General features: G+C 41.2%; 1 protein-coding gene across 1 annotated transcript in view; it reads right to left on the bottom strand.

Moving 5' to 3' along the window:
• NAALADL2 (N-acetylated alpha-linked acidic dipeptidase like 2) overlaps positions 1 to 18,119 on the bottom strand; it is a 989,255-nt gene that overhangs the window by 758,560 nt on the left and 212,576 nt on the right. Inside the window, exon 3 of the mRNA XM_038750200.1 lies at positions 5,177 to 5,678. Coding sequence (XP_038606128.1) covers positions 5,177 to 5,670 — 494 coding nt within the window. The 5' untranslated portion in view covers positions 5,671 to 5,678. The remainder of the gene's footprint in view (positions 1 to 5,176; positions 5,679 to 18,119) is intronic.

The following is an 18,119-nucleotide window of genomic DNA, read 5'->3' on the forward strand; positions in this document are numbered from 1 at the left end:
ATTCATGGAGGAGGGGAGAGGCAGAGTCAATGTTAGCATCACAAATATGCATAAGCATCCCCCTCTCTGTAGTCTGTTTGGAAGGAAAGACCTGCAAAACGCGAAGACCTTCGGAAATCTGACAGGAATGCATGAACAAAACAGAATGTGTGAATTCCATCTGCCACAAAGACCTACATTAGTCTCCATTAGGCTTCCTTGAATTCTAAACCCAATTTAAATAGATTTCATTTTGACCCATACCTAGAAATGAAGAAAACATAATTGACTATCTACATGTGGAAACCAGATCTGACCAAATTCTTTCAGATACTTGAAATATTCAGTAAGGAGGAGAGGTTGGAGGTGACAAAGTGGTAACAGACATATTTGAGACCCCTAGGATTGACTCTCTACTTGGAGAAACCAGACATGAACAAATCACTAATTGGAAAAAAAAACACTGCTATTTATTTGCTCCCCTAAAATAGGTTAATAAATTAGTAGTTCTTAAATATTTGAAACAGCTTGTACTACAATATTAGGACAGATTGATTTCACAAGTTGTTCCCTAGAGAATGGATTTGCTTGGTGACACGTAGTAAAGCAACTAAGAAACATTCTCACTTGTATATTTTTATTGATGGGGAAAACCACCTGTGTAAATTCCAGTAAGTGGGTCCTTTCTGATCTCCCATCCTCCTGTCTCTCCCCCCTTCATTCTATACTTCACTCTGCTGCCCAGATTATCTTTCTACAGAAATGCTCTGGGCATGTCACTCGCCTCCTCAAAAATCTCTGTAGTGATTTTTCGAATCAAGCAAAATCTCCTCATTCTTGGCTTCAAAGATCCCCTTGCCCCCTCCTACCCCACCTCCCTTCTCTCTCTCTACAGTCCAGCCTGCACCCTCCACTCCTCTGCCACTAACCTCCTCAATGTGCCTCATTCTCACCTGTCCCACCATCGACCCCGGCCTACATCCTACCTCTGGCTTGGAATGCCCTCCCTCCACATATCCACTAAACTAGCTCTCTTCCTCCCTTTAAAGCCCTACTGAGAGCTCACCTCCTCCAGGAGGCCCATTTCTTCCTCTCCTCCTCCTCCTCCTCTCCCCATCCCCCCGCTCTACCTCCTTCCCCTCCCCACAGCACCTGTATATATGTTTGTACAGATTTATTACTCTGTTTATTTTGCTTGTACATATTTACATATTCTATTTACTTTATTTTGTTAATATGTTTTGTTTGGTTCTCTGTCTCCCCCTTCTAGACTGTGAGCCCGCCGTTGGGTAGGGACCGTCTCTATATGTTGCCAACTTGTACTTCCCAAGTGCTTAGCACAGTGCTCTGCACACAGTAAGCACTCAATAAATACGATTGAATGAATGAGTGTATTTAGCTATAATTCTGTTTATTCTGATGGTATTGACACCTGTCTACTTGTTTTGTTTTGTTGTCTGTCTCCCTCTTCTAGACTGTGAGCCCATCATTGGGTAGGGACTGGTTCTATATGTTGCCGATTTGTACTTCCCAAGCACTTAGTACAGTGTTCTGCACACAGTAAACACTCAAGAAATACAATTGAATGAATGAATAAATGAGAGAGAGAGTGTGTGTGTGTGTGTGTGTGTGTGTGTGTGTGTGTGTGTGTGTGTTCTGGTGGAGGGGGGATGGTTTAATCAAGAATAATCTTTTCTTATAAATAGAAAGTAGTAGATTTGGAAATTATTATTTTTTTGCTCTATCAACATTTCTTTTGCAGTTCGGGGCCATATTAATGTGTTTTCTGTCATTTCATTGATAAGAATAAGGTAAGAATTTCAAATATTTACTTTCTCCAGTTAAGAAAGGTGTATACCCCTGTGAGAAGCAAGTCACAAGAGAAAGGCATTAGATTGTGTAGTAGTAAATAATGAAAAAGTTGCAAGGGGAATAGTTTCATATTTTAATATTATAAATATAAGAAGGTTCATTTGGATTTATTTCATTACTGAATCATGTTTCACAAGAAGGCAATTTTTAAGCAATAAAAGTGTGCTTCACTTAAAAGACACAGCTATAACACACTATCTATTACTGGAGACAGAAACTGATTTCCCAGATCAGATATATAACATCCAATATGTTTTCTATACTTATAATGGGTGGGAGGGAGAACTCACAGTCTTTTTTTTAAATCCATGAATCACATTTTCTACCTTTGAAATTCTGAATGTGCTATTTGCCTTACACCATACCATAAATCAGCTGTTCTTTTTGGCCCTCACAAGCAGCCTGGATACTAAACCTGAAGGCCTTTGCAGTAGCAAAAATAGATTTCCATGCACTGCGCTGGGGAAGGCATGAATTTATAGTAAAAAAATCATTCTGGGGTTCCTTTTGGAAAAATGAAGTTCGGTGTTCTACATAATGCTAGTGACACAATATTTTGTTTTAAGGAATTAGTTGGTAATTTCCTAACTTCTCTGATTAGCAATAGATTCTAAAAATGGAAATAGAAAGCATTTCATCAGTTTGCAGTTGTCCTAAAACTGGGTTTGTTATTTTCAGTACGTAGAATGCAATCTCAACCAACTCAATTTTCACTTGATTCAGTTACAAATGCATATTCAGAATCTCTGCCCCTTACAGCATACAAATAAAAAAACAAAAAATACAATCTTAAAGTCCAGAGTCTTTTTGTCGTTTAGAAAATGGTCATGCATTTATGTAGCACTTCTAATTCCAACTTGCTATCACCCTGTTCCTTTTTAAAGAACTCAGACTATGAATATTTCAGGCTTTTAATCTCACTCACAGTAACATATCTGTCACCTGAGCTCCCTTTTCATTGACAGTAACAGGAAAACAAGGAACCTGAAATGCGGGAAAATGTAAATCCATTTTCAACTTTCCAGGTGATATATTTGATAACTAAAAGTCTATATTACCAAATGCCACGGTCAAGTTTTCAGGGAACTCAGATAAAGTCATATAAAAGTGACACACCTGACACTCCATGAAAAAAAATGTTGTTCTCCACTTTACTACATCTGCCTAATTGTGTTCCTCTTTGCAATGAACACGATCAAGAAGTAAAATGACATCTATATCAATGTCAATGGAGAAGAGGATATGAGAAAAATTTCAAGGAATGAAGATATGCCGCCAGAAATAAAGCGTACAGTTCTGTCTTTGGGAAAAAATGGTGTGATAAAATACGATTTGTTGATTAAAAACAACAACAAAAGAACTTGTAGACTGTCAAACTATAACACAGAAACATATTTTTCCCACATACATTCCCTAACATTATGTTTTGTGTTGGAAAGGCATTGGGAAGGAAACTTGTTTCATACATTTTGAATGCTTACTGACTGTGAAGCACTTTACTATGCACGAGAGAGTGAAATGGAGGGAAGACACATGCTCACCACTCTCCATTCACTTACAATCATCTATCTACAGCAATACGTCTCTCTCTGTTCAGCCAGTGGTTAATTGGCTGGCAGGGGGCCAGTTCCAAAAACCCTTCATTTAGAACTAAGCTAATGAAGGATACCATACAGATAATATGTTTACCTAAGGTGTTTGGATTATCAGGTATCAGTAAATTGTGCAAGTTTCAACAGCTACTGGGGAATCGTTAGGAAAAATCCATCTGATTTTTTTGCTTCCAAAATTGTTAACTATTCTCTCTAAAGGAGTCACCTTTGTGTTAATTTTAAAAGGGCAAAATGAACATCATGACTCAGGACCAAGAGTGATGGTATAAGAAAGTCCAATCATCAAAGGGAAAAATGGGCCAGCATTACATTAGTGCACACTACCTAGCCATGAACTTAGATAAAGCAATTTATACTTAGCATAAAGCATTTGAAGGAAGCACTATCAAATACGAGCTGCATAAATGACTGTCCCAGAATGGAGATTCCAGTTTCCATTTAAGGCGACAAAAAGATATCATAGGGCAATCAAAGAAGCCACATTTCCCAGCTACCACCAGTCTAATTAGCTAATCCAATTGCAGTGTGTTATCTCTGCTGCTAATGGAATGGAGAGACAAATGGGCCTAATTGTGCAGATGGAATTCAATCTGGAAAGAATAAAATCTGAAAAAATGGAAGTAGATCAGAAACAAGGTCAACATTTGGCTATGATGATGTTTTCCCAGAATACAAAGCTGTCCTGTACATTTGGGGATACAGGAGAAAACAGTGCCTCCTTCAAGCAGCAGCAACATAATTACTATATTTATTTTCCAGTTCCTGGAAGTTTTACAATACTAACAATACCATGTGAAATAACGTACTGAGCACTGCATAAAATATTCCCACCTACCCATTTATATTAAATTGAACTGGAGAATATCGACACGTAGGTTTTGAAATTTTTGGAAAGTGATATTTTCCTGATTGTTTTTTAATGAGAGGAGAACAAAATGGATATTTAGGATGCCTAGGTATCTTTAGGGATGATTAAAATGTGAAACTGACTGCAATAATGGCAGCAATTAATTTTATAAGATGAAATAACTTGATAACCGTAAGTCATTTCTTCAAGGATAAAATTCCTTATCATGTGTTCTATGGGAGTAGCAAGATAGGCTAATGGTTATAGCATGGGCCTAGGAATCAGAAGGTCCTAGGTGCTAATCCCAGCTCTGTCACTTTTCAGCAGATCACAGTAGTGTGATCTTGGGCAAGTCATTTAACTAGTCTGTGTCTCAGTTCCCTCATCCGTAAAATGGGAATTAAGACTCTGATCCCCATGTGGGACATGGACTGTAGTCAACCTGACTACTTTGTATCTATCCCACCCTGACACACAGTATACACTTCACAAATATCATTAAAAAAAGAAATTATATTTCTGGTTTCTGGTATCTCTTCTATTCATAAAAATCACCGCCGTTCAACAGATATAGTGGGGTCCATCGGGGATACTGTTCTCACACATCTAATATTTATCAATCATTTTTATGATGAAAGTACATAATATGTTCATCAAGTTTGCTGATAGCCCCGTATATCACTGCTGAATGACTTTCAAAAGGGTTGGGGAAGAATTGAAAAATTTCAGTCAAGAGAGGATAAGACTAAAGACCACATAATATATAATTTTCCTAAATGTATATGTGGTAGGCCAATCTTTAAAACATGACCACATATCTACAAACAATATGAGGCAAAGAATAAGAGAACTTCAAGAGACTTACCTGAAAAAGTTTTTAATATCATCTGCTTTGATCGCCTTCAGAATGTCTTGGTAGAGCTGAGGATCAGTTGTTCTCGACGACGAAGCATATGAAGGACATTTTGAATGTGCATAATAGCCTATCAAAATGCCGAAAATAAATAAAATTGTTGCAGTGCAAATTATTTTAAGTAGCCGACAAAAGTTGCAGCGGTTGTTCTTTGGTGCAGATCGTGTGTAACGTGTCACGTATTCTGACTCCTCTTGAAGGCGCTGGAATCTCCCTTTTGGTGACGTTGATGGTTGAATAGCATCAAGGTCGGGGTCTGCATTTTGTGAATTCCCAAGGTCCTGGTTTTCTTCACTATCTAACTGGAAATGGTCAAAACCAGGTTCCTCTAGCTCCTTCTCCATGTCCCATTCGAGGTCAAGAGCAGTGGCTTGGAGGTCATCATTGTCTAAGTACTGTGAGTTTCCCGGTGCTCTCTGATCTACATTCACCTTTTGATATGCCATCGTGTTACCTGTGGATAATCAGTCAATCAATCAATCAATCGTATTTATTGAGCGCTTACTATGTGCAGAGCACTGTACTAAGCGCTTGGGAAGTACAAATTGGCATCACATAGAGACAGTCCCTACCCAACAGTGGGCTCACAGTCTAAAAGGGGGAGACAGAGAACAGAACCAAACATACCAACAAAATAAAATAAGTAGGATAGAAATGTACAAGTAAAATAAATAAATAAATAAATAAATAGAGTAATAAATATGTACAACCATATATACATATATACAGGTGCTGTGGGGAAGGGAAGGAGGTAAGACGGGGGGATGGAGAGGGGGACGAGGGGGAGAGGAAAGAAGGGGCTCAGTCTGGGAAGGCCTCCTGGAGGAGGTGAGCTCTCAGCAGGGCCTTGAAGGGAGGAAGAGAGCTAGCTTGGCGGATGGGCAGAGGGAGGGCATTCCAGGCCCGGGGGATGACGTGGGCCGGGGGTCGATGGCGGGACAGGCGAGAGCGAGGTACAGTGAGGCAATTAGTGGTGGAGGAGCGGAGGGTGCGGGCTGGGCAGTAGAAGGAGAGAAGGGATGTGAGGTAGGAGGGGGCGAGGTGATGGACAGCCTTGAAGCCCAGGGTGAGGAGTTTCTGCCTGATGCGCAGATTGATCGGTAGCCATTGGAGGTTTTTGAGGAGGGGAGTAATATGTCCAGAGCGTTTCTGGACAAAGATAATCCGGGCAGCAGCATGAAGTATGGATTGAAGTAGAGAGAGACACGAGGATGGGAGATCAGAGAGAAGGCTAGTGCAGTAGTCCAGACGGGATAGGATGAGAGCTTGAATTAGCAGGGTAGCGGTTTGGATGGAGAGGAAAGGGCGGATCTTGGCAATGTTGCGGAGCTGAGACCGGCAGGTTTTGGTGACGGCTTGGATGTGAGGGGTGAATGAGAGAGCGGAGTCGAGGATGACACCAAGGTTGCGGGCTTGTGAGACGGGAAGGATGGTAGTGCCGTCAACAGAGATGGGAAAGTCAGGGAGAGGACAAGGTTTGGGAGGGAAGACAAGGAGCTCAGTCTTCGACATGTTGAGCTTTAGGTGGCGGGCGGACATCCAGATGGAGATGTCCTGAAGGCAGGAGGAGATGCGAGCCTGGAGGGATGGGGAGAGAGCAGGGGCAGAGATGTAGATCTGGGTGTCATCAGCGTAGAGATGATAGTTGAAGCCGTGGGAGCGAATGAGGTCACCAAGGGAGTGCGTGTAGATCGAGAACAGAAGGGGACCAAGCACTGAACCTTGGGGAACCCCCACAGTAAGAGGATGGGAGGGGGAGGAGGAGCCTGCAAAAGAGACTGAGAAAGAACGACCGGAGAGGTAAGAGGAGAACCAGGAGAGGACGGAGTCTGTGAAGCCAAGGTCAGATAGCGTGTGGAGGAGAAGGGGATGGTCCACAGTGTCAAAGGCAGCTGAGAGGTCGAGGAGGATTAGGACAGAGTATGAGCCGTTGGATTTGGCAAGCAGGAGGTCATTGGTGACCTTTGAGAGCGCAGTTTCCGTGGAATGAAGGGGACGGAAGCCAGACTGGAGGGGGTCGAGGAGAGAGTTGGTGTTGAGGAATTCTAGGCAGCGCGTGTAGACAACTCGTTCAAGGAGTTTGGAAAGGAATGGTAGGAGGGATATGGGACGATAACTAGAAGGTGAGGTGGGGTCAAGAGAGGGTTTTTTTTAGGATGGGAGAGACATGGGCATGTTTGAAGGCAGAGGGGAAGGAACCAGTGGAGAGTGAGCGGTTGAAGATGGAAGTTAAGGAGGGGAGAAGGGATGGAGCGAGAGATTTCATAAGATGAGAGGGAATGGGGTCAGAAGCACAGGTGGCCGGAGTAGCACTTGAGAGGAGGGAGGAGAGTTCCTCTGAGGATACCGCTGGGAAGGATGGGAGAGTAGCAGAGAGTGTTGAGAGCCGGGGGGGTTGGAGAAAGGGGGGGAAGAGACTTTGGGGAGGTCGGACCTGATGGATTTAATTTTGTTAATGAAGTAGGAGGCCAGATCGTTGGGGGTGAGGGAAGGAGGAGGGGGAGGAACCGGGGGCCTGAGAAGGGAGTTGAATGTACGGAAGAGCTGGCGGGGGTGATGGGCATGGGTGTCAATAAGGGAGGAGAAATAGTTTTGTCTGGCAGAAGAGAGGGCTGAGTTAAGGCAGGAAAGGATAAACTTGAAGTGAACGAGGTTGGCATGGTGTTTAGACTTTCGCCAGCAGCGTTCGGCAGCTCGAGCATAAGAGCGAAGGAGGCGGACAGTGGCAGTGATCCAGGGCTGTGGGTTAGTGGTGCGAGAGCGGCGAAGGGAGAGGGGAGCGAGCGAGTCTAGCTGAGTAGAAAGGGTAGAGTTGAGAGCAGTAATCTGATCATCAAGACTGGGTAGAGAGGAGAGGGCGGCGAGGTGAGGTGTGAGGCGCTCCGAAAGATGGGTGGGGTCCAGAGAGCGGAGATCTCTGTGAGGGAGTAATACGGATTTACAGGGGAAAGGAGTGTGAGTGAGGAGGCAGGTGAGAAGATTATGATCAGAGAGAGGGATCACAGAGTTGGTGAGGGTGGACACAGTGCAGCGGTAGGAGATGATGAGGTCGAGGGTATGACCAAGTTGGTGAGTGGGTGAGGTGGGGTGGAGGAAGAGGTGGAGGATAAGACAGTACGAAAACGGATCAACAGTTTCGTTCTGCAAGAGGTTTGAGCATAAAGGTCATTACAATTTTGGTACCACTTCAGTACTTAGGGTCATCTTCATGAGCTCACTCTGGCTTAATAAAAATTACCACTCTGTTAGAGGCAAAAGGGGACAAATTTCTATCGGAAAAGTGGGCCCTGATGAAAAGAGAGTATTTAAAACCATGAGAATGAGGGGATACCAGAATACGAGTTTTAGGAAGTAATAAAAATAATGATGATGGTGGTAATATGCTAGTCGCTTCTTATGTACCGAGCCTTGTATTAAATGATGGGATAGATACAAAGAAAATGAAAATAATTTTCACAATATTCATTACTAGCAATAAAAACGCTATGATTTATGATGGGGATGAGAAATTACACAATTTCACAATACTATACTGTAAAAAATATTGTTTTAATGAGGAAAATAAAGACAACAGTACAATATAGTTGGAAATTAGGAAGTAAGGATGAAGGACACTGAAGTGATATACAGAAGTTACTTGTAAGAACACAAAGCATGTGGAAAATAAACAAAATTAGAGATTACAGCAGGCAAAGTAAGAAATTCAAAATGCTACACTGCAGTGATTAAGGAAAATTTAGCTAATGCATTTCACAGAATCACATGTAAATTCCTGATTTCAGTCTGAAAAAATCAACCGTACTCCTTCACTGAGAAACAGCATGGCCTAATTGAAAGAGCCAGGACTTGCAAATCAGAAGACCTGGGGCCTAATCCTGACACCACCAATTATTCACCTTGCAAACAAGGGTGACAAAGTCTTTGTGTCTCAGTTTCTTTACCTTTAAAATCGAGATTCAGTACTTGTTCTCCCTCATACTTAGACTGTGTGTGTGTCCTATGTGGGACAGGAATTGTTTCTGACCTGATTATCTTCTATCAACCAGGGGCTTAGTAGAGTGTTTGGCATATAGTTAGCATTTATCAACTAATAATGATAACTACCAGGCACTTTACTAAGCACTGGGGTAGATATGAGATAACTGGATTAGATACAGTCCCTGTCCCACAAGGAGCTCACAGCTTTAATTTACTTAAACTAAACTAGTATTTTATATAATAATAATTCCAAACTTAAGATTTTCATTGGAGGTGTACTACAGTAGTTCAAAAGATGGAGAAGAGAGAATCTGGGAACAATAGTCTGGGATCTGGGAGTATCCTTTCTCAGTGCAAGCACTTAGTGCAGTGCTCTGCACAGAGTAAGCGCTCAATAAATATGATTGAATGAATGAATCTCCCAACCTCCTGTCTCCCCCTCTTAAGTCTATACTTCACTCTGCTGCTCATATTATCTTTCTACACAAATGTTCTGGGCATGTCACCCCCGTCCTAAAAAATCTCCAGTGGTTGCCTATCAACCTCCATATCAAGCAAAAACTCCTCACTATTTGCTTCAAAGCTCTCCATCACCTTGCTTCCTAGTACCCCACCTCCCTTCTCTCCTTCTACAGCCCAGCCCACACACTCCACTCTTCTAGTGTTAAACCTTCTCACTGTGCCTTGGTCTCACCTTTCCCACAGTCAACTCCTTGCCCACATCCTACTTCTGCCCTGGAATGTCCTCCCTCCTCAAATCTTACAAACAATCACACTTCCCCCCTTCAAAGCCCTATTGAAGGCTCACCTCCTCCAGGAGGCCTTTCCAGACTAAGCTCCTCTTTTCATCAGCTCCACCTCCCCCCACATCGCCCCAACTCCCTCCCTTTGCTCTACCCCACCTCCCTTCCCCACAGCACTTGAGAATATATGTACATATCTATACTTCTATTTATTTATATTAATGCCTGTTTTATCTGTTCTGATGTGTGTATATATTTATGTATATATATATATATATAATTCTATTTATTTATTTTGATGCTATTAATGCCTGTTTCCTTGTTTTTGATGTCTATCTCCCCCCTTCTAGTCTGTGAGCCCATTGTGGGCAGAGATTGTCTCTCTTTATTGCTGAATTGTACTTTCCAAGTGCTTAGTACAGTGCTCTGCACACAGTAAGCGCTCAATAAATATGATTGAATGAATGAATAGTGATGCCTGGTTTTTGAATTCCATCTGTATTAGTATCAACAGGATTTCCTTGGTATCTATGTTCTTTCCACAAAGGATGTGGGTAGCAATGTCTCTGGTAATGCACGATAGATGAACCTTGGTGAAAATCAGGATCAAGTCTTGTCCATTGTTCTCAGGAATGAGAACTCGAATAAAGGAATTGACTATGGTGATGGTGGTTTGTATATAATCACTCACACTCTCTCTTCCCTGTTAGTGATGTTCCTTTTGAGGCCTAGAGTGAAACTGTTTAGTTTCACGAGTAGGCGGGGAGAGGGGCAGGACATTGTGAAATGCACACAGTTTTCTTACATGCAGGACCATTTACGGTCAAAGCGATGACACTGAATTCCAGTGCTGTGTTGTAATGCCATAACTTAGAAGGCACTTATCTTGTCATGTTCATCGTTTACATTAACCAGTTTGGGCAGTCCACCTCTAAGAGGTTCTTAAGTCAGAAAGTATCATTCAATCCATCAAATTGATGATATTTATTCTGTGCTTACTGCACTATACTTAGTGCTTGGGAGAGTACAATAGATTAAGTAGACATACAAGATCCCTACCCTCCAGGAGTTTACGATCTAGTTGGGGAGACAGACATTAAAATCAATTACTGAGAGGGGAAGCAGCATTATATAACTTTATGTATGTAAGTGCTGTGGGGTTACAGTGGAGTGAGTAACAAACAGCTCTCAAAGGGTACAGATAAAGTTCATAGCTAACACAAAAGGGAGAGAAAACAGGGTGGGAAATGGAGAGGCCGATCAGTTAAGGCCTCTTGTATGGCATGATTTTACTGAGGATTTGAAGATAGGAAGTGAGTTGGTGTTCTGTCAGATCTGAAGGAGTCACAGGCCAGTGGAATGACTTGAGCAAGGAGTTGATAAAGAGAGGATCGAGACCAAGGATCAGTAATATAGGTTGGTGTAAGAGGAGCAATGTGTGTAGCCTGGGTTGTACTGGGAAATGAGCTAAAATTAATATGGAGGGGGAAAGCATATAGAACATTACCCACCGGTAATACTTCCATACCCTCACATCCCCTACTTTTTAAGTTGTAGTCATCTTCACACACACTTTTCTCTTCTTATTTCTATAAAATAATTTTGTTTCTGTCTGTCCCAGCAAATGGTAATCTCCTTGAGGGCTTGGATCAATCAGAGATATTTACTGAGCACTTACTCTGTCCAGAGCACTGTACTAAGTACATGCTCCCTCCTCTCTAGGAGATTAAATTCTAGAGGTTAGCATCTTCCTACTCTATTGTACTCTTCCAAGTATTTAGGACTGATCTCTATACCCAGTAGGGGCTCAATAAAAACCACTGATTGAGGAGCTGATTTTATAAAATGGAAATATATGCAGGAGCAAGTGAAAAATACATCTGCTTCACACCAGTAAAATAGTTCAGTCAAGACCTAAATTGGGTAAGACCTGCTGGGTCATCTTCCCTGCTTCTGTCCAATTCCTCCTCCTGCCCTTTCTTTCACTCCCTCATCTTTCCCAGCATATCTCACCTCTTGAGATATCTCAAGAGGTGATGTCCCACCTCCTCTGGAAATCCACCACCTCCACCTGTGCCTCCGACCCTTTTGTACTTTATAATAATAATAATAATAGTAATAGTAATAGTAATTTTTAGGTACTTACTCTGTGCAAAGCACTGTTCTAAGTTCTGGAGGGGATATAAGGTGATCAGGTTGTCCCACGCGGGGCTCACAGACTTAATCCCCATTTTACAGATGAGGGAACTGAGTCCCAGAGAAGTTAAGTGACTTGCCCCAAGTCACACAGCTGACAGTTGGTGGAGCTGGGATTTGAACCCATGACCTCTGACTCCAAAGCCCGTGCTCTTTCCACTGAGCCACGCAGCTTCTCCAAACACTTTATCAAAACACTTGCCATCTCCTTTCTTCCCTACCTGACCATCTTCAGTGTTTCACTTTACAATGGCTTCTTCCCCATTGCTTTAAAATATGCTCATGAATCCCTTATCCTAAAATCTTCTCCCTTCAATTCTTCTGAACTGTAAGCTCACAGTGGGCAGGCAATGTTATATTTTCATATTTTGCCCCCCCAAGCCCTTACAGTGATCTGAACACAGTAAGCACTCAATAAATACAATTGACTGACTGGTAAAGTTAGTGAAATAAACAAAACTACCAGACCAAGCCTAAGTAATTATATAGAAGTAATTGGACTATGTGATCCAATTCCAAGCCTCATGTTCCTTTTTGAAAGTCCATACAGATATGAAAGTACTTAGTAGAAAATGAAAATGATATAAAGAATATGTATGTTAAAAAGGATACAGCAGGAAACTTGCTATAAAGTTAGAATGTGATTAAAATGTGGTTTAATCAAAACCATGTCATTTTTAATGCTATAATTAAGAAACCATTAAAAGGAGACTCTGTAGGAGATGTCAGGATCACCGAGACCAACAACTTCCTGCAGAGAGTAATTCAAATTATCCCAATCAATTTCCTCATAGAACTATATAGCCAGAAGCTCAGAATGACCTCGAGTGAACATCTCCCTGTTTCCAGGTAAAATTACACCTAAACTGGCAGCAACATAAGTGCCTCTATTTTAAATTTTATTACGATTTTTCCAGTTCTTTCAGTAACCTATGCATACATGTCTCAAAAATGTGATGTAGTATTGTGTAAAGTAACTATATGTCCTGGAGCTCAAAGTAGAATTGGAGGAGTGCGTTGGAATGATTCAAAAAGGTAGAAAAGTACAAAAGAGAGGGTGAAAGAAAGACGTTGTGCAAGAGCAGAAATGATCAACAAACCTACTGGCAAACATACAGAAACACACATCTAAAGTATAAGACATAACAGAAGACAGTAAATGAAAAGAAAAAGCAACCAATGATTTTGCTCCCTCATTACCTCCATTGTCACCACTTCTGCTTTTTTCACTACATGTTCTGTTCCCAGAGGACTGTAGTTACAGATACCCTGAATGTTCAATTCTATTCATGGTGAACCCTCTGGAGAGAATCCCATAACCCCAGCAGCAGTGGGGAAAAAAGCAGGAAGGGGTGACCAAGTCATGATGATGAAAGATAAGCAGAGCTTTGACTACCTATTTGTAGCACTTTTCTGCTGCATTAGAGTCTCTGTAGTTTAACTTTCATTTACATCCAGCCACACTTCCCTCTTGCTTTAAAAAAAGCTCACATATATATGTAAAGCATAACAATAAAAAGAAGCATTCCCTGCCCACAACAAATTTAAGGTCTCGAAACAGACATTAATATAAATAAATAAATAAATACATAAATTACAGATATGTGCGTAAGTGCTGTGGGGCCGGTGGGAGGGGATGAAAATAGGGAGCAAGTCAGGGTGATGCAGGGGGAGTCAGACAAGAGGAAAATGGGCCTTAGTCAGGGAAGGCCTCTTGGAGGAGATGTAAATTCAAGACGGCTTTGAAGGGGAGGAGAGTAATTGTCTGTTGGATTTGAGGAGGGAAGGGATTCCAAGCCAGAGAGAGGATGGTGAGGGGTCGGCGGTGAGATAGACGAGATCAAAGCACAGTGAGAAGGCTAGCATTAGAGGAGTGAACTGTACGGGGTGGGTTGTAGTAGGAGAGTAACAAGTTGAGGTAGGAGGGGACAAGATATGGAGTGCTTTAAAGCCAATGATGAGGAGTTTTTCTTTGATGTGAAGGAGAGAGAGATCAGGGATGGAGATGCAGATTTCGGTGCCGTAATAATAATAATAATGATAATAATAATAATAATGATGATGATGCTGGTATTTGTTAAGCACTTACTATGTGATGAGCACTGTTCTAAGCACTGGGGTAGATACAAGATAATCTGGTTGTCCTACTTGGGGCTCACAGTCTTAATCCCCATTTTACAGATGAAGGAACTGAAGCACAGAGAAGTTAAGTGACTTGCCCCAAGTCACACAGCTAACAAGTGATGGAACCTGGATTCGAACCCATGACCTCTGACTCCCAAGCCCGTGATCTTTTCATTAAGCCACGCTGCTTCTTGTGTCATCTTCATAGGGGTGGTAGTTGAAGCCATGGGAGTGAATGGGTTCTTCCAACTCTCTGCCCTTCTCCTTGCGCCCTCTTCTATCCAAACTCCTTCAGTGGAGTGTATAAATTCTACTTCCAATTTTTTTCCACCCTGGGTCTGGACTTAATCCACCCTGTGGGGTTCCCCAATGCCACAGCCTTCTTTGCTCACCAGACTCCTGCTCCTCACCAGTAAATAGGAGGGCAGTATCCTTCAGTGACAGGAAAAGGATTGGTTATGGGAGGCAGGCAGGAATGCCTAGTCTGTCTCAAACAGTCAGTCATATTTATTGAGCTTTAACTGTGTGTGCAGAGCACTGTACTAAGAGCTAGGGAGAGTACAAAATAATAATAAACAGACACACTACCTGCCCACAACGAAGAGTAGAGAGTTTTTGTCTCACCTGCTATCTGACTAGGCGACCATAAGGGGAGCAGGAGGAACAGGAAGGCAGGGATATTGTCAGTCCCTTGGTGGTCTAGGATTCTTTCCGTAGGGAATCATTGTGGTTTCTTCCTCTTTCATGTGTATACCCTTCTCATAGTGGAGAACCTCTAACCTTATCTACACAACATATACAAGACATGCCCTTCCTCTCCAAACCAAATATCACCCTAGAACAAGCTCTGGTCATGTTGTCTGTAGTCCGACTATTGCATCAACTTCTCCTCTGGTCTCCCTGACCCCAGTTTCTCCATCCTATATTACATGCTGCTTATTGTATCATCTTGATTCTTGATGTGTCTCTAGGGCCACTAATCTCTTATCCCCAAAAGTCTCTATTAGATTCCCACATGCTTCTATCTCTAACATAAGCCCCCACAGTCAGCTTTAGGCTCTCCAGCATCTGGTCCTAACAATACCTGTCGTCTCTCTTAACCCATTATTCCCCAGATTGCCTTCTTCATTTCTCCCAAGTCACGCTTCAAGCTGTACCTCTCTATTGACTTCTTCACATCCACTTCTCTGCTCACACTGCTCCCCTGTCATGAACTCTCTTCTTCTGCAGCCAACAGCTTCTTTCTTAAAGTCCCACCTCCTCCAATAACCTTTACTAATGAATTTCCCAGCAGTCGAAGGCATCTAAATGCATCAGCCAACTCTAGTACTTATGCACTTACGTATATCTATCCTAAGCACTCCTCTATGTTTATTCAAGTGTACCCTCAATTATTTTCTTTACTACTTTGTTGAATATGTTTTTATGTCTGTCTTCTCTATTAGAGGGTAAACTCATTATGGGAGGAGAACATGTTACTTCTAGTAGTAGTAAATAGTACTACTATTATGCAATGGCCTAAAATATTGGTGAGAGCACAGCCTATAGCTGATGCATCAGAGGACATTCATTCATTCAATTTAATCTTATTTACTGAGCACTTACTGTGTGCAAAGCACTGTACTAAGTGCTTGGGAGAGTACAACAACAGGCACATTCCCTGTCTAGTGAGCTCAACAGTCTAGCGGGGGAGGCAGACATTAATATAAGTAAACAAATAAATAAGTTACAGATATATACATATGTGCTCTGGGGCTGGGAGGGAGGATGAAGGGAGGGAGCAAGTCAGGGTGACGCAGAAAGGAGTGGGAGAAGAGGAGATGAGGGCTTACTCAGGAAGGCTTCTTAAATGAGATGTGCTTGAAAGTGAGGGAGAGAAATTATCTGTCTAATAGAAAACAAAGAGTAATTCTGGATAACCCTAGGTCAATTTCCCAATCCGAGCTGGCATCTTTTAGTACCTGCTAGTGGTCACAGAGTAGTTGGTGATGATCCATATTTCTTGTATATTTTGTATCAAATTTGGGGGGGTGATTTGTGCAAAGTGAAGGATCTTCCTGAGCTATCCAGTTATTTCTTCAGTATTAGTCCTCTATGTAGAACTCTGACTTCTAATGCACATATTCAAAGTCACTGTTGGACAAATCATTTTAAAACTAATGTAGGTGGAGTTTTCATCCTTGTTCTGACAATAGACATTATATCACATGAGACTCAGCAATTTAGCTGTTTTCAAACATCAGGCAGAGCTCTCAATTATAATGAAATCTAGATACAAATATTAATGCTTCATAATGAAAAATAACTGGCTGACAACCAGGCCACCATTTTTTAACCAATTCAACATTAATACACCTTGTGTGAGCTAGCACCCATCTTCCAAATATGAATGATAAAATAGGAATCTTGTAATATCCTTATACTCTAAAATGATATTCTGGTTATTTTAATGCCTATATCCTTCTATAGACTATAAGCTTCCTGTGGACAGGAGCACATCTATTATCTTTGTAGTATTGTAATCTGCACACAGGAAGCCCTCACTATATGCCATCAATTGACCGACTGAATTTCTAGATCACATATTGGCGATTCCACTTTATGAAGGAAAAGTCAAAGCATTTCCAAAAAAACTAAGAGATTTGCAAAACACACTCATGGTTGAGAACAATTTAGCTCACAAAACCAACTACTGGTACATGATTTAAAAATTCACTCAATCATTCAATTCAATCGCCTTTACTGAGCTCTTTCTGTGTGCAGAGCACTGTACTAAGTGCTTGGGAAGTACAATACAGCAATAAAAATCCCTGCCCACAATGAGCTCACAGTCTGGGGGTGAGTGGTGGGGAGGCAGACATTAAAACAAGTAAACAGGCATCAATATAAATAAATAAAATTATAGATATATACATAAGTGCTGTGGGGTGAGAGGAGAGGAAGAGAAAAGGGAACAAATCAGGGTGATGCAGAAGGGAGTGGGAGATGAGGAAGATCCTATAGAAACATAACTGAAAATTGTAAAAATAAAGAAACATTTCTTTTAAGGTAATAATTAGGTAATAATTCTTAAAGAGCACCTGAAGTTAGTTTTAGGGATGTAAGGCATTGGCCACATCATTGCAATAGTATAAATATGAGGGTCAAAAAATAGGTAGCATTTTAAGGTGAAGAAATGCAAGACAAACTCAATACCAACAAAGTTTGTGTTCTCAAAATGGGAAATCAAAAATTTGTATAAGTGGAGAAGTGGTAAAACATTAACTATCCAGAAAGACAAAAGACACTTTAACCAAAGGCAGTAGTACAGATGATTTGCTCTTACCTTGTTTAATTTTTCCCTGTAATTGGATGTTCCCTTTCTGACTTTTGTGAAATGGCCTTCTCAATTGTTTATAGTGACTGCAAATATATTTAGTCTGAAATTTAATTGTCATTCTGTAAGTCAACTGCATAAAGCAAATAACAATAATTATTTGCTTTTCATGCTTCACCAACTGAAAAAACTCAGAATATAAAATATGGGAAAAACCATTAACCTTTAGAATACAATGCATGTAATTCATTTTTCTTCATAGATCTCAAAATACTCCTGGGCCAGAATTTTGAAGCATGAAATGAGGGAAGTTTGACAGTTGCATAGTGAATTTTGGCAACGTAGACAGCCAAACGTTGTGAAAAGGATAAAGAAAAAATACTTTGTGGTTTGACTTTTATAGATTAAGAAAGATGCCTGCATATCCCCTGACTACCTTTATAAATACCCAGTGCCCAATATAGATAGATATAGAAAGCAACTGAACCTTCTAATCAAACCAGAATGACAACTGAAGCAGCTCAACTAAAAACACACT

The sequence above is a fragment of the Tachyglossus aculeatus genome, chromosome 1 (assembly GCF_015852505.1).
Source record: "Tachyglossus aculeatus isolate mTacAcu1 chromosome 1, mTacAcu1.pri, whole genome shotgun sequence".
Lineage (NCBI taxonomy): Eukaryota > Metazoa > Chordata > Mammalia > Monotremata > Tachyglossidae > Tachyglossus > Tachyglossus aculeatus.